General features: G+C 42.4%; 1 protein-coding gene across 29 annotated transcripts in view; it reads right to left on the bottom strand.

Moving 5' to 3' along the window:
- The window catches only part of tcf7l2 (transcription factor 7 like 2), an 85,456-nt gene that overhangs the window by 10,427 nt on the left and 49,385 nt on the right, over positions 1-25,644 (bottom strand). For 28 of the 29 annotated variants that reach the window (XM_041973330.1, XM_041973329.1, XM_041973336.1 and 25 more), the window contains 3 exons: positions 6,690-6,822; positions 4,053-4,155; positions 3,114-3,200 (listed from right to left, as the gene is read on the bottom strand). In XM_041973330.1, the coding sequence (XP_041829264.1) occupies positions 3,114-3,200; positions 4,053-4,155; positions 6,690-6,822 (323 nt within the window). Of the gene's footprint in view, positions 1-3,113; positions 3,201-4,052; positions 4,156-6,689; positions 6,823-12,078; positions 12,202-25,644 lie in introns of those variants that run through there. The other variant, XM_041973352.1, reaches the window with a different exon arrangement.

Raw genomic sequence — 25,644 nt, 5'->3', positions numbered from 1 at the left:
CACTGACATTTTTATCTCCATCCCTCCACATTCCTATCATCATTTCGTCATCTCCAACTGTTCCACATATCGAGGCCCAAATCCCTTATTTAGGAAATCATTTCACCGGCCAGAGCAGCTATTAGACACTGCTGTCCGTTAGTGTGTCTGCGAGTGTGTGGCACTAATTATTTGAACATGCATATGGGCATGTGTATGTTTAAAGTGTGCTTTCACGCGACCATGCACGAATTTAAGAGAAAAGGATGAAGGAGAAAAAAACGAAAGAATAATTCTTCTTTTTTTCTCGTTTTTTTTTTTTAAAAGCAGCTCATTATCCGGCTGTGTCTGGCTGCATGGCTCCGAGCCAGAATATAATGATGAGGATAAACTCGCCAGGAACAACTAGTTTCTGTTGGAGGCCATCTCAGGGGAGTGCCAGAGCTCCCCCCTCAAACTCTTTCCCTCTTTTTCTCCTTTCCCCTCTTCTCCCTTCATCACTGACACATTGGTGTTTGTGCCATGTCATCCGTTGATGGGGAGCTCGGCAGCAGTGGCTGCATATCGCCCATCATTAAGGCTGCGTTTTCTTCACTCGGTCTGTTTCCTCTCTCCCTGTTCAAGCTCCCTCTCTCTCTCTTTCTCTCTCTCTGTGTGCACTTGTTAAAATTTCCTCTGTTCCAAGATCTATTTTTTTCTCCTCCTCTTCTTCTTCTCCACTCCTCCTTGTCCCCTCACCACCTCCACGCTTCTTCAATTCCTCCTCGCCATCTCTCCCCTCATCCTGCTGCTACCGCATGGCCCAGGTTATGGTTTAAACATGACGGCCATCCCTTTGAAGCGTGGGGGCATCATCGTGATCATCGGGCTCATCAGCAGCAAGCGGCGGCTTGGACCAATTTAAGCAATGTAGAGAGGGAGAAGCGGTGGAGACCCCACCAATCTCCCCCACCCTGGGGCTTCTACGTCTCAATCTGAAAGGTAAGAATGGCTGGCGGGGTGGAAGAGTAGGGGGGGTCACTGGCGCAGCAAGAACAGTGTCAGCCAGCGCCATTTAATTGCCGGTGCGAAGCAGTAGCCCCCGTGCCTGTTTAATGTATAATGATCTGGTCGCTGCGCTTCTCCTGTTCCCCAGGAAAAGAGAGGGAGAGGGATGATGGGGGAACATATCAAAGGGCAGGCTTAAGCATAAGGGGCAAAGGGGGCCTTACATCCACCCACCTGTCCTACATACATTCAGACGCACATACGCAATGTGGGGGACTTGCACCGGCACCAACCCCTTTATCAAAATAATGTCCCTCATTTGCTCCACTGACTATCTCTGCTCTCCTTGGCTTCTCTTCCCTCCATCCTACAAAAATGTATTTTTTAGCAGGATCTAGGTGGTAAAGTGCTCATCGCTGGACTGCAAGGTTGCGGATTCATTCCCTGCATCCTAATTTGGTTTAAGCACAGGGGACTGACATGAAGCAAGGCTCCCCTGCAAAGACCTCACTCTCGACAAGAGTACAAGGGCAAGGTGTCTTTTCTCTGCGATTTCCTCCAGTCAGTCTGTTCACTACAAATCGTTTGAGCCATCATGACAGTCTGGCCTTTTCTTTGAACAAAACTCACTAACTGAAAATAGGCTATGTATGAATGGAGTCTCCTTTATGCTGATACAATTAGACTACAACTGTTACTACATTTTGCCAGCTGTTTAAATGCACTCATCTACTCTGGTAGAGTTGTTTTAGGGTGGGGCGATGTGCTAAACCCTCCCATTCTCCAGAGAACTCCCAGAGCTCTCCATCTATTCAGTTATACTAATTCAATTAGGGGCCTCATCACAGGGCATTAGCTCTTCCCCATGGCCAGTCCCCCCACACCCCAGTCAGTATATTCAATTAGCTACACTGGAAATAAGATGATCACATTGTAGAGGCTGTCATTAAGGGACCAAATTAGCAGTCACTTAAAGCCCAGGTTGGCTGGGTACTGTTGCCAGATGCCAATGTCTGGACAGACGCACCATCTGCACCTGAGACTTGCTGAGGAAGGGTTGCAAGGCGGAACTCTGACTCACACTGCTCCAGTGAGTTTATAAAGGTAAACTGAATGTGCTTCAATTTGAAGGAACTTATGCAAAAACTGTCTGAATCATCTCACAAACTTAGTTTTACTTCATTCTTTGGGCTATGCTTTAAAGAAAAAAAATACAACCCCCCTTTTCCCTTTGCAACAGCAGCCTCCATGCATCTATATGATCCATCACTGTCACAGAGGTCTAAACAAGCCGCCCTCAGGAGCTGCTTTTCCAATCAGGCTGTAATTAAACTAAAGCCTGGCTTCATCCCTAGACTCCACACCAGCCCTGTGCAGAGTCCCCTTGCTGCAGGGGCATGTAGAGGGAGGAGGAGAGAGGAGCAGTGGGAGTAAAAAGAGTGGGAGGCTGTTGGTTTTTGGGGGATTTTTTTTTTATGTGTGTCTGTGTGTGTGTGTGTGCGTGTTTTTGCTTTTTTGGCTCACCCATACCCGCAAATCATGGGCTTTTAAGGCATCCAAAATTAATTATGTTTGCTTCCCACACAATAAAGATGACAAGCGTTCCTCATGGGAACAATAAGCATTAAAACACCAACTGACAAACACACACAAATGTATACAAGATGGCAACAAATACACATACCACCCCCCCATGAGTGCACTAACGTCCACAGCAGCACTTGAACTAGACCCTAATGGGCTGGACCAAAGCACCAGTCAAGTGTCGGGGCCCCAGCTTATACCATCTTGGTGTTGCTGTTTGTTTATCTGTCTGGCTGCTCAAACTCACAGCAAGGACATGCCCCGGCTCATTTCAGATCTGCCTGACATGCAGTGGGGGTAAATGTTCTTCAGGGGCCTCATTAGAAAATGATAAATATAATTAATATTTGAGCATGCTAGCTGGAGCCCCACACGGGAGAATTGGCCTTTTGAACACAGAGATGAGGAGTGTGAGCTCTCCTTGAGGGAGAAGTTTCTGCTCACCGTCTATGCACACACTCACAGCGTGCACACTGCTGCTCGTGCACCTAACCCAAACACATAACCCAAACACAAACCAAATGAGCGCGTGACAATGTTGAGTGTGTATGCGTTTAACTCACCTTGACATAGATGCGTTGACAGTGAGCGCAGTTGGGTAGGGGTGTCTAAAACCCCCTGTTGTGATTGGATAAACAGGTTGACCTTGCCTAGGAAGAAAAGAAGAAAGAGGAAAAGGTAAAGGAACAGGGTTGATGGAAGAAGAGAGGCTAAAGCCCTCTGTCTCACTTCTCCCCACCGTGGGCCTCTTTATTCTCATTTGATCAGGACAAAAATCTAGGGGATTGCAGAGCGCAGATCAAAGGGAGGAAAACTCTGAACAATTTGAATGCCACAAATCTTGATAGCAATGGCTAATTAAATTTCATAACCCTTCACTCGGTGTCGACGAAGTGGGGCCCTGTTCCTCCCCAAGCTGGAACTAGGTGTTTTGTTGTGATAATTAAAGACGAAGCGCGGGTCCCTTTAATGGAGCCATCACACTAATTGAGGTCTACACATCCAAAGACAAACAATAATGAATGTAAATTTATACCAAAATAAAGTGCAGCAAATCAAAGGGCGCCATGACTGCGCTCAGGGCCTCTCTCGGTATTTAGATCGCGGTGAGAAAACATTAAATTAACAGAGCTTAATTTGTAGCCTTTTGTCATATTAACAAGTGTTGACAAGAGTTACCAAGGGAGAGCCTCTATGAGGAATTGTGGGTAAAATACAGGCAATCACAGTTCATTACTCTAATTGAACCATACACAGACATGCAAAATAGTATTTGCCACAAAATAGCAAGTTGAGGTTGGTGAGGGCCTAAGGAAGCACCAGTGTGCTGGACTTGGATTAGAAATTTAGAGTATCCAAGAAGTAGTTCCCACATCTATTCTCATAAATCTTGTTACACACATCATAGCCACATTTAGCTCGATATCAGTCTTATTAATCATTAGAGAGACTACTTTAAGAGAATACAGAGGAAAGAGTAATAAAAAAAAGGAATCGCTTACTGTGGTACTAACCATCCTAGCGGATGGGGAATCTGGCCGACAGTGCCAGGTGACAGTGGGTAATAAGGAGATATATCTGGAGGATGTGGAGGCCTCGGAATTCCTTTGGAAGAAAGAGGATGACAGGAGCAGAGAGGAGGTGGACAGACAAGACAATGATGGAGAGACAACCAAAATCTTTGTCAGTGCCAGATTCATGCTTTGTTGCATTTCACATCTGAATGGAGCAAACATCACAGGACTGCAGATGGGAGGTAGAGGAGGAGGAAGAGAGCTTGTTGCTTGCATGTACAAAGTGCTAAATCACACTTCCTGATCAAAGGGCTTTGAGGCGGCACAGCAGCACAATGTGTTGGAGGAGGCAGAAAGGTGAGGAAGAAACACGATTCTTGTCATATTTGTCTGGTGAATCACGAGATTAATTATAGAAAATGACTGAGGTTTAGAAGTTAACAAAACACAGAAATATAATTAAAAGCTGTCTCTGTGATCAGAGAGATACCAATATGGGAATGGTAGAGTCTGTCTGCTGATTTTTACAAGCTTTCTGGATTTTACATGGTGTTATTTACCCATTACATACACATGAACCCACAGCAGAAAGTAACAGCAGAAACTAATTATAAGGTCATTCTGTATTTTTCTTGAGATTAATGATTGGCTCCTAACTCTGCATTTAGTATGTTTAGATTTAACATAAAAAAGCAACAGAAATTACTTTGTTATCACCAACTGACAAACAGCGACAAAGGGGTCCAATTGAAGAACAGCTCACCAAACAACTACAGCACCAACAGTGTTGCCTTTACAGAAGAATGAAGACGAGGACAACAGCTGTAGAAATTGCGCGGGATTTTGAAGAAAGACTGTACGTAAATGTTTAGGGCGTGTTGGAACAACTTTATAGCGATGCATTACCTTCGGCTCCTGGAAGAGAACTCTGAACTTAGCACTGCCCACTAGTGGAGGAATTAACTTAAAAACCATGGCAACGCAAAAGACGCATGGAAGTATGAGGACAGCGACGTATGACAACGTCTGAAATGTCCCTTTTTAAGCATGTAAGGGAGTAATAATGGGCATTAAGACTTGTATTAAAGCACATCAGGGATGAGGTGCACTCAGTAGATGTAAAACTGGGAGACTTATTTGGCTGATGTGTGTGTGTTTTTATTAAATACACAGCTGTTGTTGTTGCAGGTATTTTGGCCAGCTCCAACTTGGCCACGCTGAAGCCAGATGAATCTTCATAAATGAGACTTGGCTAGTGTTGATGTTTGCACCTAAAATTATAGTTAAAACAGCACCTGACTCTTCAGAGGAATTCTGTTACTGATGAGCCATGTGATGCGTTTGAGTGTGGGTGAATAGAAATCTAATCTTGCCTTTGTATAACATTATGAAAAAAAAAAAAAGGAAGGCAAGTTCTAATAAAAAGGAAAGCCAACATGGGGAACATTATCCCATCACTGTGCAGTGCTCAAGACCTAATACAACTCATTAATTAATTAAACACTGTGCCAAATTAAGCAGCCCCATTAAGCACTACATTAAACAGCAGCTGGCACATTATTTCCCCTTTGTAAGGGCCATCATAATAAGGGAACATTATTACCTAAAACACTGACTGAATCCACTAGAGACCACAGAAAAGCTTGAAAATTATTCACTGCACTGAAAATACATTAACCTGAAAGAATGGGCTGAATGTCAGTTAACAAAATTAACTGGTGGGTCAAGATGATCCTGGAAATGAATGAAATTACCTGAAAATGTGCGCTAAATGTTTGTGGGAGACGGATGTGTACGTAAAAGCTGGACAATGAATCTGCAGGATCTACAGGTGCAAAGTTGATCACTAAAACTTGAGGAAGACTTTTGATTCGGTTACCCATTTTATGAGGATTACATACAAAGCAGAAGACATATTATCCAAAAATTCCAAAGAAACAGACTGGAGGACTTCTGTGTTTGCTGCTCTACGGGAAATAAATGTGAAGAATTGCAACTACAGTGGCTGACTTATGCTCCGTATTGGCAATTGGATTTGTGGTCATGGGAGTTCGAGGTTGTTTTGTTAAATTCCAGGATTTACGAGAAGTTTATGAGCCACTGCTCAGGTTCGTGTTCTCGAATAAAAGGCTGCTTTTCACTTAAAACCAAACCACGTTAACGAGCGCGATAGCTGAATCAGTCGGAAACAAAGGGCTGCAGCTCTCAACAAAGAAGCACTTGAGTTGGCCTTTTCCAAGTTTAACTATCACAGACTTGTGAACAGTGCTGGTTATGTTTATGAATTCATCAAGAAAGGAATTATGAAAGAAGCATTTCTATTTAATGCATTTTGGTACTGCCTGTACTTGAATTAGTTCAAATATTAAGTCTGCAGTCACAGACTAACAAACACATGTGAGCATCCTGTCTCTACACAGAAATCACACATCATAAGCAAACACTTACACAGCAGGCTCTGCAGAAAGTCTAAGATCTGATTTGCCTTGTTTGAGGACCCAATTTCTTGTAAACATATTAGTTTCACACTGCGCTGGAATCTAGAGATGTTTTGTGCAGGTTTGCATCAGATCACATTCTGTTTCCTGGGATTGGACAGAGTGGAAAACTGTTTTTTTTTTTTACCTGTTTTGGGATCCACATCTGTCTGTAGGTGAGGTGGGGGGTTCCCTGGTGTGAAGTGCTCATTGCTGTAGGTAATCAGAGGTGTGAGAGGGTGCACATGGTGGGGGTGCTGTACCACTGGAACCTTATTAGACTGAGAGAAAGTAGGAGGATATATAGAAAGACAGGAGAGGAAAAAAAAAGAAAGGAAGGCAATGGTGTTAATATTTGGGTTTGAGATTGCAGGCGCCTGTTTAAGTGTTACAGCTTGGTCTGAAACTGCTTGAAAGAAGAGCTATCAAATTCTGGGTACACTGAAGGCGCCAAACCACAGTGAAAATAGCATGGTTTGTAATTAAAAACACTTTTGTGGTGTCACAGTGGAATTCAGTAACACAATCTCAGAGGTTTGCGGGGTTGCCAGTTTGCATTTAAGTTTGATGTGTGATGAGATACATTTTAACCACCACTGCAGTGAGGTAATCGATCATCTGTAAACCACGAAATCAAGGCAGCATGTGTAAATCTACAGCCATTAGCAGCTCCAGTCAGTTCTCTGCTCGGCTCTCGAGCCTCCTTTCCATCCTCGCTCCCCCCTTTCCCCTCATCTTTTCCCCCAGGGCCCAGTTCATGGAGGGTATGGGTGTATTGTAATAAAAGGGTTAGGAGAGAGAAGAGGTGGGGCTGAAAATCCATTTCTGCATTTTTGCCAAATTAGTTTTAGCTATGTAATCTTCTCTTTGTGCTCCTAAGTGGTGCAGACCCCCTTTTTTTCAATTACCCAAAGATTACAGTGGAGCTTTAGTGGTGTGCTGCCGTGGGCCCCTGTGTTAACAGCAGCTCAGCCCCTCTCATCAGGCCAGACCGGGACAGAGACTAATACACACACACACACACACTCCCCAAACACAAGATAACCAGATTAGAGCTCTGCTGTAGATTAGGCTGGTGGCAGAGGCTGCTCTCGCCTCTTTACCCACACATCCTTATCCTGCCCTCAGCAGTCAAAGAAGCAGCACTAATCAGGCTTATCATAACATGGATGATATGTTCAGGGGGAAGAGTAAGACACCAAGCTGCTTGTGTGTGTGTATGTGTGCGTTCAGCCTCCTCTCATAGGCCACATACCCTCATTAGCGACTTTAACCCATGCAAGAAAGAAAGGAAGCTCCACTGTGGCACATTTCCAAAAGACTTTGAAAAACATTAATGGGGCTAGATGTTGGCAGGGGGGCTACATGCACAAGATGCACAGTTGCCTGATGCTCATTGACAATACATATGCAAAGCTGTGGGCTTATGGCAAGACAAATGTGTGCAGAGCTTAATGCTGCAAACCAATCATGTGTCCAGGCTGACTGAGGATGAAGTTAATATCAAGTCCTTGTGAGAGCCAAAAGCTAAGTTTTCTCTGGGTAGTTAAAGATTTCTTTTTGTATAGTTGGTATAAGCATGGCCATCTAGACTTGTTCTATAGTTGCAGTGGTGGGGGGAGCTGAGAGTGTGGATGGAAAAGAAGGAAGGGGTGGATGGGGGGGAGCATTCCCTATTGCCGTGGTCCCAATGAAAGATTAATGAACCCCAGCAGAACTCCAGGGAGGCAGAGAGACTCCTGGGACTCATTCACAGCCCTGAGCTGAAAAGGCTAGGAAGGAGAGAGAGAGGGCTTGGGACAGGAGGGGTGTGTATGTGTTTGTGTGTCAGTGGTGGAGGGGGGTGGTAGGTGGAATAGGATTCATTAAAAAGAAACACAAACCAAGGCCCTCGCTTGAGATCCAGATCAGATCCAGGGGAAAAAAAAAACAACAAAAAAACTATCAAGATTGAGGTCATCACAGTTGCTAAATGCAGCTGACAAGTTTAGCTCAATGCTAGAAGATGGCCTCACTCTCCTCTTCTTGTGGCCCCCGTCCCCATTCCCTCACCTCCTAACCTCCTCCGTCACCACTCCCCACTCCTCCCTCTGGTAATGATGTGAAAGAATGTTGTCAATTCTTCATCTCTCTGTGCTGAAAAGCTTTAGTGGTCATTTAAATGAGTTCTTTTGTCCAGGGACCACAGCCATTGAGAGGACAGTTCAAAATGCCCATCCACTGAGTCCACATTTAGACAGAGGGTGTTAGAGAGGGTGTGTGTGGGACTGAGCGAGAAGCCAGAGGCCAGACGATTTACATCATAGTCAGTTGTGGTATAAGAGTGTTCTCTTTTTTTCCCCTGAAAAGACCAGAGTGATGCAAACAAAAAATCGCAGCACTGACTGCTGCCAGCGCAGCCTTATAGAGGAGAGACTGTAACACACACACACACACAAAATACTCTTGTAGAGGTTTTTATGAATAAATCTTTTGTGCCATCAGTCAAAAACTCACTCACTGATAGCACCCCCAAATGCACATATTAGTCTGTATCTGATGTTTTCAATCAGCTCACATACACATTCTTCATCTTGTGTGATCATCATCACACACGGTAACATCCACTGCATCTACTGCTGACGTCAAGGCGGCACCCAATAGTCCTTGCAGAAAGGAGGCCCCAGCACCTGCCCTCTGGGGCCAGTGTGGGACAATACAAGCCCAGGACTGGTCGTCCGGCAGGCTTCAGCCACACAGAGCTCACCCAGCACAGAGAAACAAAAGCAAGCAACGTGGGAGGCTTTACTCTCTCTGCTCCACAAAAGCCAAGGGAAAAGAAGAAAAAAAATAAATAAAACTTCCTGCCCCTACACCCCCGCTGACTTGCATCCTTCCCACCACCTCTCTCCTCACAACAAACTAATATAGTAGAAGACAGACATATTGCTCTGTAGACATGATGACTGGATTTTCAAGCCTCAGAAATAGATATTGCCTTCAAAAGCCCCTTAAGAAAAATTTAAGGGCACCCTCTTGTATGAACATCAATGAACACATTTACTCTTTCCACATCCTGGACTCATACGGCGCCTGTTGCTGAGAAAGGCCAACACTATGAGATCCACACAGCACACTTTAGCTAGTATTGCCTCTGGTTATGTTATTGATATTGCCTTAGCTTTATTTATTCTGCTCTATTTTTCCTCTTCCAGCTGCAAAGCCCATAAGAAAAAAGGCCTGTATGCTTCAATAAAATCTATGTAGTCATTGTGATTATTCACAATGGTGCTTCTCTACAGTTCCTGCAAATTGACTAGCCACTGATGGCTAATACATGCCTTAAGTTAAACACCTGACAAGTCCCAGCAGAAGTGTAAATTATTTCCTATAGTAGCAGGTGACTAATGCTGCTTCACCACCATAAGAAAAGAGCCCTTTGGAAGTGGACAAATGAATGAGCTGCTTCAAGTCAGGCCTCTGGGGAGTGAGAGGGGGTACAGGAGAAGGCAAACAGAGGAGAAAAAGTGACAGCAGGATGGAATAAGACAAAGGGAGGGAGACACAGGGGTTGAGGCCAGACAGGAAAAAGCTGTTGGCCTTGCATTTCCGCCTGGTGGCGCCTCGCAGGGCCAATTTGAGCCCCAAATGTGAAGGTGGCGACCTTGTGGGCCCAGTGGGTGGCTGGGCAGGGGGCTGGAGCCCCTGTCTCTCTGCTTTATGTCATGATATGATGAGTTGTCACAACAGCTTGCGGGGCGCTAATGAGCTGTAGTGAGGCCGGGATAAGAGGAGAGAGATGTGGGGATGACAGCGCCGTGATGGATTTGGGGAGGGGGGGTCCTCCAAATTCCAAAGCAAGCAGAAAAAGCTGCCAGAGGCCTGCCTCTCCCAAAACGTGCAAGTGGCCCACATCCAATACAGAGGAAAAATAAAAACCACACAAGTATATCAGCCTTATCAGAAAAGCTTGGGACAGCATCATGGACCAGTCAATCTGTGTGTGTATGCGTGTGTGTGTGTGTGTCAGTGAGTATAAAATTTGATTTAAGCACAACAAAAAGAATCTTATTTGTCATCTGACATCATTCAATATGGTCCTGTTGAAATCTGTTTACACACAATTGCTGTTATCCTCTGGGAGGTATAGAGTGCCCCCTCCAGGCTAAAGATCTTCATCTCCAAGTAAACAAGTAAACACACACAAATACACACAGGTCCTGCAAAAACTCAGTCAAATCAATCCTCAGATTCAAGCAGACAATCTAAAGGAATACTCAGACAATAAAAGCAATGAAAAATGACAAGCTCAGACAAATTAAAGACTTATCTGAGCTATAACTTTCCAACATACCATGCAAATTCAAGTCCTGCTAGATTACAGATATAATATTTTTTTTTGGGGGGGGGGTGATCATGAGGGAAAAAGAAACTCCACAATAATAAGAACCTGGGAATTAGAAAGGAGGGAAGGGGGGGGCTAAAACCAGATATGGAGGTGTTGATCAGTTTTTTCTTGTACAGCAGATGTGTCTCTGAGGGCAAGAGGCTCCCGAGACCACAGAATATTTAAAAGTTAATCTATTCACTTTGCTGTAGTGACATGCCGACTGCTTGATCAGAGAGCTGAACAAAAATATTATATGGGCCAGAGCCTTTGCTCCCCTTCCTCCTGCTCTCTTCGCTAGCTCTCAAGTCGTTCGTCACCATTTATTTTCGCTTCCCATCTTTGATAGTCGGCACATCAAATAGAATTGCAGAAAGGACATGTTCTGATATGTCACAGATAAATAAAACTGCGCACAAATAGCTTGAATATGAAGTGGTATTCGGCAGAACTGTTGTATTCTGTGAAGACAAATCGCCTCTTAGACACACACGTGTGTTAAAGCTTTTTTTTTTTTTTTTTTACCCCTTTTAAGGGTAAACAGGCTCTTGAACTTCCATACCTGAGTTGAAGGGGGCTTCTCTAAGAGGTGATATTGCATCACAGTGTTAAGAGCCAGACTGAATTCTGCCTTTTGAAATGCAATCAGCCCCTCAGAATTTCAGTTGAAAGCCAAGCAATTAAGAATTTGAATTGGGTTGCAACATTAACAAAGGGATATGTTAATCTGTGACGTTATTGAAATCTTACTTTACATTTCATGGTTAAGGCATGAGATTGATCAAATAATGTTTTGTCAAGTAAATAATATTCCTCTTGAGAGGATCATGTCTCAGCAAATTCACCTTTTGATTACTTTAAATACACTGTTTATCGTGTTTCTTTTAGGGGGGGATTTATGACTGTTTAGTTTAATTGTCCACTTATGGTAAATTGGTCTTACATTTATGATCGAATCTGTGCACACAAACACAGAAGGTTTAAGTATGTCATCATTTTGTTTCTGCAAAACTAAGGATCAGATGACCACCATCCTTTCAGCCCAAATTTCCACCCCTCCACTAAAAACTCTTATCATGATGATAACCTGTCAAAATGCTGCTACAAGAGATCAGTTGTAAGAAAAAGCAGAGACAGTGAAGAAGCAGGGGAGCAGAGCTGCGTTACTCACCCAGCTGCTTAGATTGAGGTGCCAGCAGCCCACCTGCTGGAGGAGAGAGAGCCCGGGGCCTAGGACTCCTGCCTTGGCTCCCATCTCCTCCGGCCCGGCTGGAGCTCCATCCCGGGGGTACATGACCCCCTCTGTCCCACCCCCCGCCCCCTTCTACTCCTATTTTTTCCACCTGGGCCCCCCCCCAGCTCCTCCTTCTCCGCGTCTACGCCGGGGAGAAGCCCTCTTGCTGCTCGCGGCCGCTTGTTTCCTCCTCTTCTCCTCCTTCTTTGTCTGTTTGTTTCTTGGCTCCTTTCTCCACTGTGTGCACGTGTGCTGCTGGGCATGTGTGGCGAGTGCGCATGTGTGTGTGTTTACAGTCGCCGCTCTCTACGGTCCTGCCGCCAGTTGACCATTGTTTCCCCAGGTTTTGACATTAGAATGTGTGTAGAGTGGGCTCAGGGTGTGAGGCCTTGGTTTCCCAGAAAAATATATATACAAACGCAGTCAGCACAATTCTCCCCACCCACCCACCTCCATCCTCTAAAGAAATAAAAATCCCCCAAATCTTTCTCTGTAACCACGAAGCCCTTGCTCTCAGCAGCGAGCAGTCTCCTCTTCTTTCTCAGTGAAAGTTTTGATGGCGGCGACAAGAAGTGCAAGAAGTGAGAGCCAGAGTGTGGACAGAGAAAAAGAAGAATAACTGAACAGCTTTTCAGCACTGAGCAGTCTTTCCACAAGCAATACTCACACACACAAAAATCAGTCATTACCCAAATCCCTGCTGTACGTTGGGTCTGTGTATGCGTTTCTTAGAGGAGTATGTCTCTGTGTGTATGTGTGTGGGCTCTGCGGAGCCTGCAGGATGCCCAGAGACGAACTGGCAGCTTGAAAAGCTTCGGCTACAAGGTAAAGCGAGCAAAGCGAGAGATGGAGACAAAGAGGAGAGAGCAGGAGAGTGAGAGATGGAAGAAAAACAAAAAAAAAAGGAACAAGACAACAACATCCACAAAGGGAGGGCAGACTCAGCAAAGTGTGGCCAACAGTCACTTCATCTGTGTGATGCTGACAGTCCTCTCTTCATGCCCACTTTCCAGAAGGGGGGGTAAAATCGAGCAGAGAAGGTCTACACTCTGACACGGACTTGGCACTTTTCAATGCAATTTTTTTCCCTTTTTAAATTTGAGGGGTTTTTTTTTTCTGCCTGCTCTCCTTTTTCCCAAACAATACCTTAGAATGGAGAACAATTCGTCTTTCTACACACCCACCCCCCCAAACCTCGCTCGACTCCATTCAAGGTTCATGCGAACAAGGCCTCCTCACAGCCCTCCTCTCCCTATTCTCCTTTCCCCGCAACTATTTCACCTTCACACCCATTATTCCCCCAAATAGTTAAATCGAACGACAAGCTTCATGTGGTTAAGACGTTTCCTATTTTTTTTCTCAATAAGCGTGAAGAAATTCAGCACATACACAGGCGCGTTTAAGAGGGAGATTCTTTCAAACATCACTTTTGGTTTGTTTTAAAGAAAACTTAACATGCACTTATTTTTTTTTTTTTCTTTTTTGAATGAATAAAAAAATGACACATTTAAGTAGTTTAATATATTTTTTCCCTTCAAAGAGAAGAGAAATAAAAAAATGCCTAGGAATGATTATTTAATCATACGAAAAAAGAAAACATTAAAAAATGCCACACAAAATGCATTTTTTGTACTTAAAAAAAATCTTACAAAACAGGAAAAACTGATCACCAAATTAAATGTTGTTAATTTAAGATTAATTTTTATATTTGATTTCTATAATTAATTAGACGTGTCAGTTGTTCATTATAACCTCTAAGTTCCTGAATCTGACTAATGACCGTAACAAATCTATTGAATAAATTATTACCGTCTAAGTAGCATTTAATATTCTTAATATAACCTAAATGATGACAGTGTGGGAAAAAAATATGCAGAAACATGAATACAGAACAGACCCTTAGAAATTGCTGCAAATAAACTATATATTTTAAGTGTGTGCCACCAATTAAAAAAGAAAAAAAAGAAAAAGCCAAATAAGACATATAAAAAGTTGGCAACAGAAACAGCCAAAAACATTCCTGTAACACGCTGCTTGTTTTCCGTTACTCCTGTCCTCGTTCAGCCTTCCCTGCTCTTCTCCTGGCCTGCAGCAGGCAGTCCTGAGGCCCTTAAAGCCAAAACAAAGCCGCGAGAATGTTCTTTACACAACTTGGACAATAGCGCCGGGGTTCCAGCTTGACAAGTAAAAGAGCTCCGACAAGGCGGTGGCTAATTGTCTGCCCTCCCTCCATTCAGCCGCCCTGCCACGCTCCTGCCATCTCCTTTTGTCCCACGTGCACTTGCTTAAGTAAACTGCCAGTTCGCCAGCAAGTGATGGACAGCTCACAATCACTCCGTCACAATGGCATCCACGCCGCAACACGAGAGAAAGGGAGTTTTTCTTTTTTTAAAAAAAAAGAAAGAAAGAAAAGAAAAAAAAAAGACTATCCCACTTCACTGTCAAAGGCATTCGCATGAGACCCGAAAGTGTTCAGAGAATGAAAAACAAAACAAAAAAAAAAGGACAAAAAGTTTTCCAACACAAGGAAACGAGACAACCTATGACCTTTACTAATCCACTGTTTTTTTACAATAAATCAGAGCAATCAAACACAAAGTAATAAAGAGGCAGAACCAATAACGCAAAACTTCAAAGTGTCATTATTAACTACAGAATTATTATATTTACAAAAATTATACAGGATTAAAAATTCAAATACTTGAAGCTTTTTAAGAAAGAAATACACAAAATTGAATAAAATACATATTAAATATTTACCCTGGTTTATTAATATTAACTAAAGCACATAAAAAGCAGATGTGACCAAAAGTTAAATTTAAATAATAAAAATAAACATATTAAATTGATTCAGTGGAAGTAATGGCATTATTAACTAGATTTTATTTAATTGTGTGTTTCCACACAATAAAAACGATCATATTTAGTTTGATGTCTTAGAATAATGCAATGCTGTCAGGCTGTCAGGACAAAGCAATCAAACAGTGCCTTTCATTATCCAAATTGTCAATGTGTCACTTAGCAACATAAGTGTTATAAATTGCCAAACGGAGCCCAGAAAAATACCTCTGTATAAATTCAGTAAAAACATGCCATTAAAAGTTCAACCACCACCAGAAAATAAAAAACGGCTATGATTAAAATGTTGAAAAGTCTTACCATTTAAAAGAGCTGTATTTGGGATGCTGCTCGGTTCCTGGTTAAAACAAGCATGCTGGCACTCGTGGTAGTGCACAGACTCCAAGCAGACTCCCACCACCATGTTTGCCACTAATCCACTGGGGGGCAGCACCTCATCTACGGCAAGCCCCTCGCTAAAGCCCGATGGGTTAAGCCGATAAGACAGCGACCGGAGGACCGGGCGAGAGCCGAGGAATGACGGAGCAACTCAGGACGGCGGCTCCTCAAGTCCCAGAGTGGAAAGGAGGACCTCAAGCAGGCGGCCGGAGCTGGCTGTTCACTCTCAGCCACCTCACGCATTCAAACGCTCACTCAGGCTGCGCTGCTCTTCTCCGCATCTGACCGGGACTCCCTCTTTTCCCCTCGCCCATCTTCATATCCCCCCTAATAAGCTCTTTTGTGTCCATCTCTCTTTCTTTGATAAGTTGAAAGAACAACAAAAAGAGGGAGAGAAAGAAGGGCTTTCATTCCGCAGCTTGGCAGACATAAAGGTAGTGGAGTGCCGGCTATAGGAGTTGCCTTAACTTGGCTAAACTCAAGCAGCGGGGTGTCTCTCGTCATGTCATTAATCCCCAAAATTAGCCACGCTCCATTCACCGCTAGTCACACTAAATTAAATACAAAATCAAAAACACAAACGTTGAGTGGAAGAAGTGTCACAGAAAAAAGCAAGAGAAAGCATTCCGATCCCGGGCAAAGAGTGTGTGGCGATGAAGCCAAGTTGCCCCCAATTCTGTCCGTCGGTAGCCCTAATTTTAGTGTAATAACCCCCCGCAAAAAACAGCCACACAAAAGAAAAAAAAAAATAGACATTTATCACCAAACGAGCTTGTCATTGTGGTGCAGCTTTTTGCACCTCCAACTCTCCTCCTGCCTGAACTCTCTTAAGACAACTGAGGGGGAAAAGGAGCCCCAACTCCTAAAGTTAAACCTGCCACACAACAAGGGAACAACAGCAGTTGAAACAATACCTAAAATACAAATAAATGGATACAAGCTGTGGGTAGTTTTCGGAAAAGAGCTGGTAATAGAAAAATTCAACCCGTCCAACTGATGGCTTGAAGAGAGGAAGCCCACTCTTAAAGCCGTGATCCGACCATCCACTATACCACCGCTGTGAGCCTTTTAACCACAGCAGAAAAAAATTACTATTGATCTTCAAATGGCGATAATTGAAGAGATCAAAAAGATTAAACAAAAAAGAAAAAAATGAGAATGTGCTGACTTACCATGTTATGGTCCTTTTTGTAGTAAGTTTTGTTAAAATAAAAAAAAAAAAAAGAAAGAAATTTGCTCAAAGATGCAGCATTGGAGGTGTCAAATTTTTGTAGCCGTCTCTTGATCGTATTACTTCCACAGTCCTGGTTTCCAATGCGTCTGAACTTTTTCCCTTTCTCTTTTATTTTGTTTGTGGTACCTAGCTTTTTTTTCCCCCCTGCTTAAGACTTTAAAAAGCCTTCAGCTCAGTAAAGCAGCACAAATTATCTTGCCACCTTGCTCGGCTCTGATGCTTTGGCCGCTAACTTTGGAAGGCCCTTTACTACTGCATCAAAATTAGCATTGTCAAAGCAGTTAATGAATATTAATATTGTATTTGTCATTGGAGCTGGCCCATTGCTGAACTCCAAGTCATCCATCAGGGACAAGATTAAGCACACAATTATTTCTGACTGACAGGGACCAAATCTGGAAGATTTTTTTTTTCCTCCAACAATTTAAAGAAAAAGACACAACATCATCTTAAGGTACCTCCCATGAGACGAGACAAGATTAATACACTTTTAATGAAGCAAGATTTCATGGTGCATGAACAGCAGGAACCTCAAGAAAAAAAAGGGGAGAGGAATACAGAAACATTTTGACTCAATTTCAACTATTTTTTTAAAGGATTGAAATGATAAATTACTACTAATTTTGATGACAGGGGAGATAATTTCAACATCCTTATTTTTTCTTTAGATTAAATTCCATGGATTCCTTCTTCTACTTTTCTCTGTAAGGTCTGGATTTTCTTTTTCACCTTTGTTGGAGCACAAAGATGAATAAAAGAATAAGACATACAGGCGCTGCACTGTGAACATCGCTGGCGCTAAATTTAACATGAAACATTAATTAAAAATCCTGGACCTCCGGTGCTCTCGGCAGAGCCCGGCGGAGCGCCGACTGCTGAGGACCACACAGGCAGCCTGCATCAGCACCACCCGCCGCAGCGCGTCAGCTCCATCCAGGAGCTTTTTCCACAGAAACAGCTTCAATCCGGGAACTACCGTTCTGTCAATTACGGCTCCGTGCACAATTTTCCAAAGCTTCATCAAATAAGTCACCAGGCATAATTTTAATTATCATCGAAATAATTATGTCAGTTCGATTTCTGTGATGAAGATTATTTCCGGAATAGTTTAATCAACTTTTAATGTACACACAAAAAGCACCCCAACCTGCATCTATCTTGAAAAATTAAGCAGATCATCTTCAGAATTTTACAGCACCCACTGCATTTCACAACCAAGCACTTTTTTTATTTACTTACATACCATAAATTCTGAACAATGCAGCATCCAGCCTTGCAAGCAATATCAGCCCCTTTATCAAAATTAGCCAATTACTTTTTAGCTGACTTCAGTCAGTAAAATGGCCAAAATATTATTCATAATTACCAAAAACTTCTGTTTGTGCTCTTCTAAAGAATATGCTTTTAAATAAAAGGGAAAGCATTGAAAACGAAGGCAGATGAGGGGCACTAATGCCAGCAGCTCAGTGAACTGGTGTGAGTGTGGGGGTCAAGCTGCAGGCTCACCTTGCAGCGCCGGGCCCCTGCCGACCACCCTGCCGGCTCTCTAATACCATTAGCAACCCTTAGATGAACATACTAAATTGGGCTTTTGTTCTCTGGGTGCCGATCCGACCACACTGACTTGCTGGTATCACGGCACCAAATACAGATGGTGCCGCTTTATTCCAAAATGAAAAGCGCGCTTTAGAAAGCGCTCTTTTCTCCCGATTCTTCCGCTCTCCGAAAGCCGTCGGCTTTTCTTTTCTGCTTTCTGTTCACTCAAAACTTTAAATGTCTTTGTAATCGTTTACCAATACTGATACTTATGAAAATGTGTCCACAATTCTTCTTATACACTTAATATGTCATTTAATTATTAAACATTTAACTCACAACTTCTCACACTAAGACAGCAGAATATTTCAGCAGCACAAAATTATAAATATAAAAAATTGGAGCAAAACTATATATATATATATTTTTAATTATGCTTTAATTATTATTTTGATAAAAAAATGCTTTGTCAGATTGTCTGGGGTTTATTTACTTAATAATAAATGCCTGTATAATTAAAAAAAATGGATATAAAATTAATGATAGTCAGATTAAAATGACTAAAAGGAAGCTCAAAAATTAAAATTTTATTTAAAAAATTATCTTTTAATTGTTGTGACACAAGCACAGATGCTGATTAAGTGTTCACACAAAGCCGACTATGAATAAAGGCAGCAAACGCCGCGACTTAATTTAAGTTGAGAGCCTAAAACAGCTCCAATCTAGGTGAGGAGGAGAGAAGGGAAAAGGGAGACGAGAGCGAGCAGAGCAGGCAGCTCTGCGGCCCAGCGTGATCACATCAGCGCTAGTATCAAATTAACTCTCCGACTTTGAAATTTATTGATCTGCTATTAAGACACTAGTGAACTTGATGAAGTGAGTGCTGTAGGTGACTCTGGGACTTCAAAGTCTTGCACCAGCCACATAAAACAAGCCACTTTGATCCCCGCTCCGCTCCTCGGATCTGGAGAGGGAGCATCAGAGGAACCCCCCAATTCTACTCTGTTCTTTTCTCCCACTCACCCCGGGCCGCAGCTCTCCTCTTTCCCTTTTCCTCGTCTGCCGATGCCCCAAGAACCGGCAACGTGCCGGTGCCACACAATGTTCAATTGCGACACCTTTTACAGAATAGTTAGCAAATCGAGAGCACGGCAGTGTGCGGTGGTGCAGACAGATCTCCTTTTCTGATTCACCAGGAAATAATAAACCAACACATGCACAGAAAATGCAATATGATGTCAAAACAACTACTAGTATAAGGCGGCCATCTAAGCACGCCGACATTAAAATTCAGAGCCGATAAGAAGGGGTTTCTTCATGCCAAATACGGCATGTAATAAGGTCGGCGTTGAGAGAGACAATGCAGAGTGAGAGATAGCAGCACTATTGTGTGATGAATACATCCCCCTCTTCGCTTAAGGCAAGTCTTCCTACTACATTAAATACCGTGTGCTGCCAATCACACCTGCCTTTTTTATTTTTTAGTTTGTGCCACTGGGTGGAGGTAGTAGTTAATTTTTTCAACATGCACTGTATCACTACAATACACTGACGCAGACACAAAACACAACTGGCCCACAGAATACTTCTGTTCTCCACAATCTAAAATCATGATATGACCAATATATAAAGAGAAAGAGGGGGAAAAAAAGAGAAACAAAAAGGCAAAATGATGCATCTAGCAGAGCAGCAGGGACTCAGGTTTGCCCTCCACTGAGCTGCTAACATAGCGGGACTAAGCAAAATAAATATTAACAACTAAATTAATCATCGGCAGGACAGTGTTTGCGCTCAGGCTCCAGTGCTCAAAGGCGGTGTGTTTGTGTGCGAATGCGTCTGCACTTGGAGTGCCGGGGCTAAGCTGCATCTGTTTAATTAAGAGGGGTAAAACAGATGACAAATGCGAGACAGTTAAACATTTAATGTGTGCTTATCTCCCCCCTCATTTATTTAGTTGGGAGTGATTCGGAGTGGGTGGCGTTGAAGAGTGATGTGCCGGCGAAATGCTGGTGGAATTAGAACGCAGCCCCGTGCACCGTGAGGAGTCAGCAAGCAACACACAGACGTTTGCTGACAATTGTTTTGACGTTTTGCAACTTAATTCTGTTTGATGAGAATGAAAGGGATTAGGTGATAAACACAAATATGGATTCTGCTATACACAGCTGCTTCTGTAATACCAAAAAAAAAAAAGAAAAGAAAGAGATTCTTATTGTAAATGGCCTATTTTCACTTAATTATGAATGTAGTATTTTTAGCTTTATTGCCAAAATTACCTAAATCTTATGATTAAAAGTGCAGACTTATCAAAGGCCTGGTTTCTCCTTCATTTCACCTGACAAAGATTTAACTTTTTTTCTCTTACTTGATCCCCATTGTGCTGCTCACGCTGATGCATATTGCCTAAAGTCAATGTCAAATTCCAGCTCCAAAAGTCCCACAAAAAATACAGAATGAACAGCGCCCGCGGCACACGCATTCCCTTTACTCAACCCACTTCCAATATCTCCCCCAAAGTTATCACTTCCACTGTGACAACATCAACATGAAAAGCGACACACACACACATTTAAAAAAAAATATAATAAAAAAAATCAAATTTTATACATATACTCGGCGTGTATTTATATTTTTGTATCATAGTATGGAATGAGGAGACGAGAAATAGATAAAAATGGATGGAAGCTGTGGTAGAGATGGATGGATGGGGGAAAAACTAAAGTAAAAAAAAAAGCAAAAAAAGAGAGTAGGAAAAAAAGAAGAAAAGGAGGAGGAGGTGGAGGAGAAAAAAAAAAGCCCTGTGCCAAAAGCATATAAGAGAAACCTTCACCAATTAGTGGGGAGAAACGGGAGAGGGAGCTGCCGCGGCGTCGGCACTCAAAGAGCCAGGCCTCGCGGCGAAGCTGTCATGTCGGCAGGATTGATCAACAGGCCTGCTATTTCTAATGGCATGTTGTCATGAAGCTGCAGCCATGGGGAGCCACCTGCCTCAGTCCTCGCACAGCACTCCGTGTATGTGTGCGTGCTTGCATGTGTGTTTATGTGCATGAAAGATGGGGTTGGGGGTATTGCAGCAGCCATACCTACTCTGTGCCCATATATCTTTTACTAACAATTTGAAAACAGCCTAGAATCCTCCTCCCACTCTCTAGCAGTCTACCTTGCCTTCTCCTGAAGGTGGAAGAAATGTGCCATCTTGGATTGTTCTTTATTCTCACACAGCAAAGCCCACTAACATCAAAATCCAATACAAAGATTTGAAAATGTCTGGTAAAGTAAGGCTTTAGTAGTGTAATAACATGCTTATAATATTATAGTTTAAATTATTATTAAGTATTGACAGAAATAAAGTCTAATTTTCTTGTTTTAGTCAATGCCAATCTTCATGAGGTACATTTTTAGTCTGTGGCACATCTGAAACACTACGCTACATCTAAAACTCTCCTGAAAGAGGACATGTTTGATTAAAGCTGCTTCCTTTTATATCAAAAACAAGATGCTATATAATCAGCCTACAATCTAAACTCAGTCGTAAAATGTTATAGTAGGAAAAGCCCACTCAAAAATAAGAAAACCGTGTTTTTTAAAACATAATACAAAAAAAAAAAAAAAGGAAAAGGGTAAAGAGAAAAAAAGACTGACGGTATCCTCAATGCTCAGCAATGCATCTACAAAAAAAACTGCTTCGGCGGCCAAACGAGGGCGGACCCGCTAACAATAAAAAGTCAAATAAAAGTTACAGAACTTGAGAGTTCAAGGTAGCGCGGGCTACTTGGAGTGCGTGTCACGTACGGTTAACCTTTTTATCGGGCATGCCTGTGGTCTCATCAGTCGATGAAATTCTTTGCCCGCGGCGGTGGCTTAGCCGAGGGACACGGACCAATAGAAAAATATTTCATTGTGTTAGCATTTCAAATGGCGAATGGAGGATGGAGAGGAGGGCATCTGGAGGGGCGGTGGGGGAAGAAGCAACGACCGATCGTTGCCAGCGGAATTAATTGCCTATTCTGAGAATAATGTCCCTTAACCACGATCCTCGGAGGGCCGAACGCTAGCAGAGGGCACTTTTTTTTTTTTTTTTTTTGGTTGGCGTCTTCAAAAAGATGAGCGCTTAGGGGTACTGAACGTATTAGGGGTTTAGCTCAGTCCCCTTTATGCCAGGAAAAATAATCAGAAGCGCTGAACCAAACTCAGCTAATCCGTACCCCAATTAAAAACCGACGAAAACATTACACCCAACGTTAATTGTAAATCGATATATAAATACTTTTAAATGTGGGATAAACTGGTTAAACACTGGCATATTTGGACTAATAATTTCATTAATAAAGGAGAAGTTCACTTTAAGAAACAGAAGGAGAGAAATATACCATCTATGTCTGGCTTTAAGCCAGCGCTCGATAAATGGCTCAAGATGGCGCGACCCTGGTGGTGCTTCTATCCTTTTATTTAAGGGGATTTAAGTTCAGGCTCTGCTACACATTGGCCAAGCATATGCAATGACCCTAACTGATATTGGTGCATCTTTTAGCCACGTCTTAATCTAACCTCTATAAAGCTCTGTGGCTTTTCAGACTCAAAACACCATTAAGAACGAGCATTGTTCGGAGCCAGGGAAGAGGCGGCCCTGGGAGACGAATCCACAGAAAAAAAGCTGGACCTGAGCCGGGGCAGGAGCCCTCTGGAAAAACAGCTGCTTATGCACTCCAAACAGTAGGACAACAAAACCAAAACAAAACTCGTAAGGAGGAGGGGAGGAAAAACATTTTTTTTTTTTTTTTTCAGGTGGATGGGGGATTCCAAACGCTCAATCCCTCCATATCGACCTCTACGGGCCCATTCGCGCTTCGGTGTCGATTTCATCCCTCGGCAGATGGACGGGCGAATTCGCAGCAGTCCCCATTACACGCCTCTCCTTCGCTCATTGTGAATTCAGTCAACGAAGTCAATCTTATTAACTTCCGCGCCGGTTCACACATGACATTTTCTTCAATTTTCTCGCCGACATCAAAAACATCAATTAGCAGCTCGAAAATGGGAAGGAGCGAATGACAGAGTCCGATAACGCAGACTTATTTGAAGCTGAGGGTAAATCTATTCTCCAGTTTTGAATGTGTTCATTACAATTGCATTTTCAAAGAAGACCTCCAAATAGCAAAGAAATTAAATTTATCTCCTAGAAATGTCCAGAAATTGTTTTTCCCCCTTCTTTCTTTCTTTTTTTTTAATCCTGTGTCTATCTCTCAGCCTCAGTGGGTGACACAAAGCATTGTGGTGCTACATTTTCTTTTTCTCATTAGAACAGATCACAACTCTTACAGAAGTTGAAACCATATACTATAACCTCTAGTGTAACCCAGGAAAATTACTTTAAAAGGAGTCCAACATTTATTTAGGATGAAAAGACGGTGATAAAGTAGACTGCTGGTGACCTACGGTTTCAACAAAAATACCGGAGGATGATAAAAGAACTATTTTTACCCTACAAGCAGTTATTATCAGATGAACAAAAAAATGGTGTTTTTATTTCATATTTTAGGATTTTCCAAATTATTCTTTACATAATAAGAATTTATCATTTAATAGCACAGACACTAAATGGTTTAAGATATATCATTAGATTTTATTTAATGTAGATTATAGCCACATATAGAAAGCCTACATAGAGAAAATTTCTAGACCTAATAAAAATCTAAATCAACTCAAGATTTTATCTGCAAATAAATAATATATTTTATAATCTTAGGAGCAACCTTAAACTTTTTTTCTTTATTTTAAAATAGTTTTGCATATATTCTGCAGCTAAGATTAAGATTCAATTTTTCTCATTTGTTAGATTTAGGGGGGAATAATAACTACCATTTTAGCCACAGCCTCATTGATCAATTCCTGCTGCTCCCCATCACGGTTACATCAAAATGTGAAATACAAACCAACACATTAATGAAGCTCTCTCATGGCTCAACTCCTCTGCCTTCCATCACCAACGAACATGTAACTCAATAAACCTCGGCCAGTAACCTTTAAGTAAAAGGCTATTTTTTGCCGATATCCAAACATTGTCAGACGGCTTCCTCATGCTTGAGTTACATCTCCGAGGGGGGTGAGCAAAAGCAACTTTAGTGGCTGTGGAAAGACAGAGTAGTAGTGCAGGGGATGGGGTGAGGGTGAGGGGGCGCATGAGCGGGACGGTCATACACGGAACCGTGCGGATCACATTCCTCCGGCCCATTGATTTCTGATCTTTTGACATTATTTAGTTGCTTTTTATTTTCTTGCCCGTCTTTTATTCCATGTCACAAAAGACAGAAATGTCCAAACAAGTGATGTTGGGGGTATCTACTATCTGTCAAAAGAGCAGGCTTTTCCCGGCATTAAAGCGACCAAATGCTCTGACGCAGTGCCGAGAACCGGCGGGATGAAAATATCACTCTTTATAATGGAGGCTAATCAGATTTCGGATTTGCCTCCTAGCTAGAAAGAGATGGAAACATGTGGAGCAGTAGGGCTGTAACCAATACACTTCTAGTTCATCGCCACCCTGACCTCAACACAATGGGCCTCTGCTTGTTTTCTCTAATCTAAACGTGTGTGTAGCAAAGGAAATGGGTCACACAGTGAAAATCTAAATTAATACCAAATTCAATTTTTAGTCAAATTTCTCTTCTAAACAGAAACTGCAGAAAGGACAAAGTAGGCATTGGTAAACACAGGGAAAGATGACGCGATGCATCGGTAATACGGCTGCCGGCTGAATGTGGAACACACAGTAGTGATCAGATCCATTAAGCTGGGATTTGATCATCTCCCCCATGCGCTTTCACAGCCCGGCTTCAGATTAGATCACTGTGAAAATAGTCAAATGGTGTGTTTATATCTCTGTAATTATTTTGATTCAGATGACAGAGATTGGTTGTTTGCGTGGGGCTTGATGAGTTTGCGCAGTGTGAGCCAAGACATGCAAGCACACACGATGCCGACTCACACTGGCGTGGAGCGAGCTGAATGGATCCCCTCAATGCCATTATTCCATTAGATAGTTTCAACAAAGGCCAGAAAATAATGTTTTATGTGCAGAAGTATAAAAGTCAGTGCACAGGCAATTACAGCCCCATAATCCCGGCGTTATGACTAACATTAATGCTCATGTTGGGTGACGGAAATGGACTTTCAATGAGACTGAAAGTGAAAACTCCAGGCAACAATGAAATGTGATGAGCTAAGCTTACAAATGCAACGGCTGCAGGAGAGCACCAGTGTACACAGAGGTAAAAATATTTAACTCGCCCCCTTTTTTGATTAAATTTCCCAAGTTTCCAAAGATTAAAATAAGAGAGAAAAACAATGCAGCCACAACTTAAGAGTCTTTACAGTAGTCAGGCATGGACATGTGAAATTTAAGCAAAAACCTATTTAAGTTTTGAAACAGGATGCAAAGTTTTTAAAAAGTGCTCCTTGAAACTCTTGGCTTGTACTTATCTACATGCACTGTTCTT

Source organism: Melanotaenia boesemani, chromosome 21 (genome assembly GCF_017639745.1).
Source record: "Melanotaenia boesemani isolate fMelBoe1 chromosome 21, fMelBoe1.pri, whole genome shotgun sequence".
NCBI classification, from domain to species: Eukaryota; Metazoa; Chordata; class Actinopteri; order Atheriniformes; family Melanotaeniidae; genus Melanotaenia; species Melanotaenia boesemani.
The sequence above is the reverse complement of the archived record's forward strand: the minus strand, read 5'-3'. Positions and strand labels throughout refer to the sequence as shown.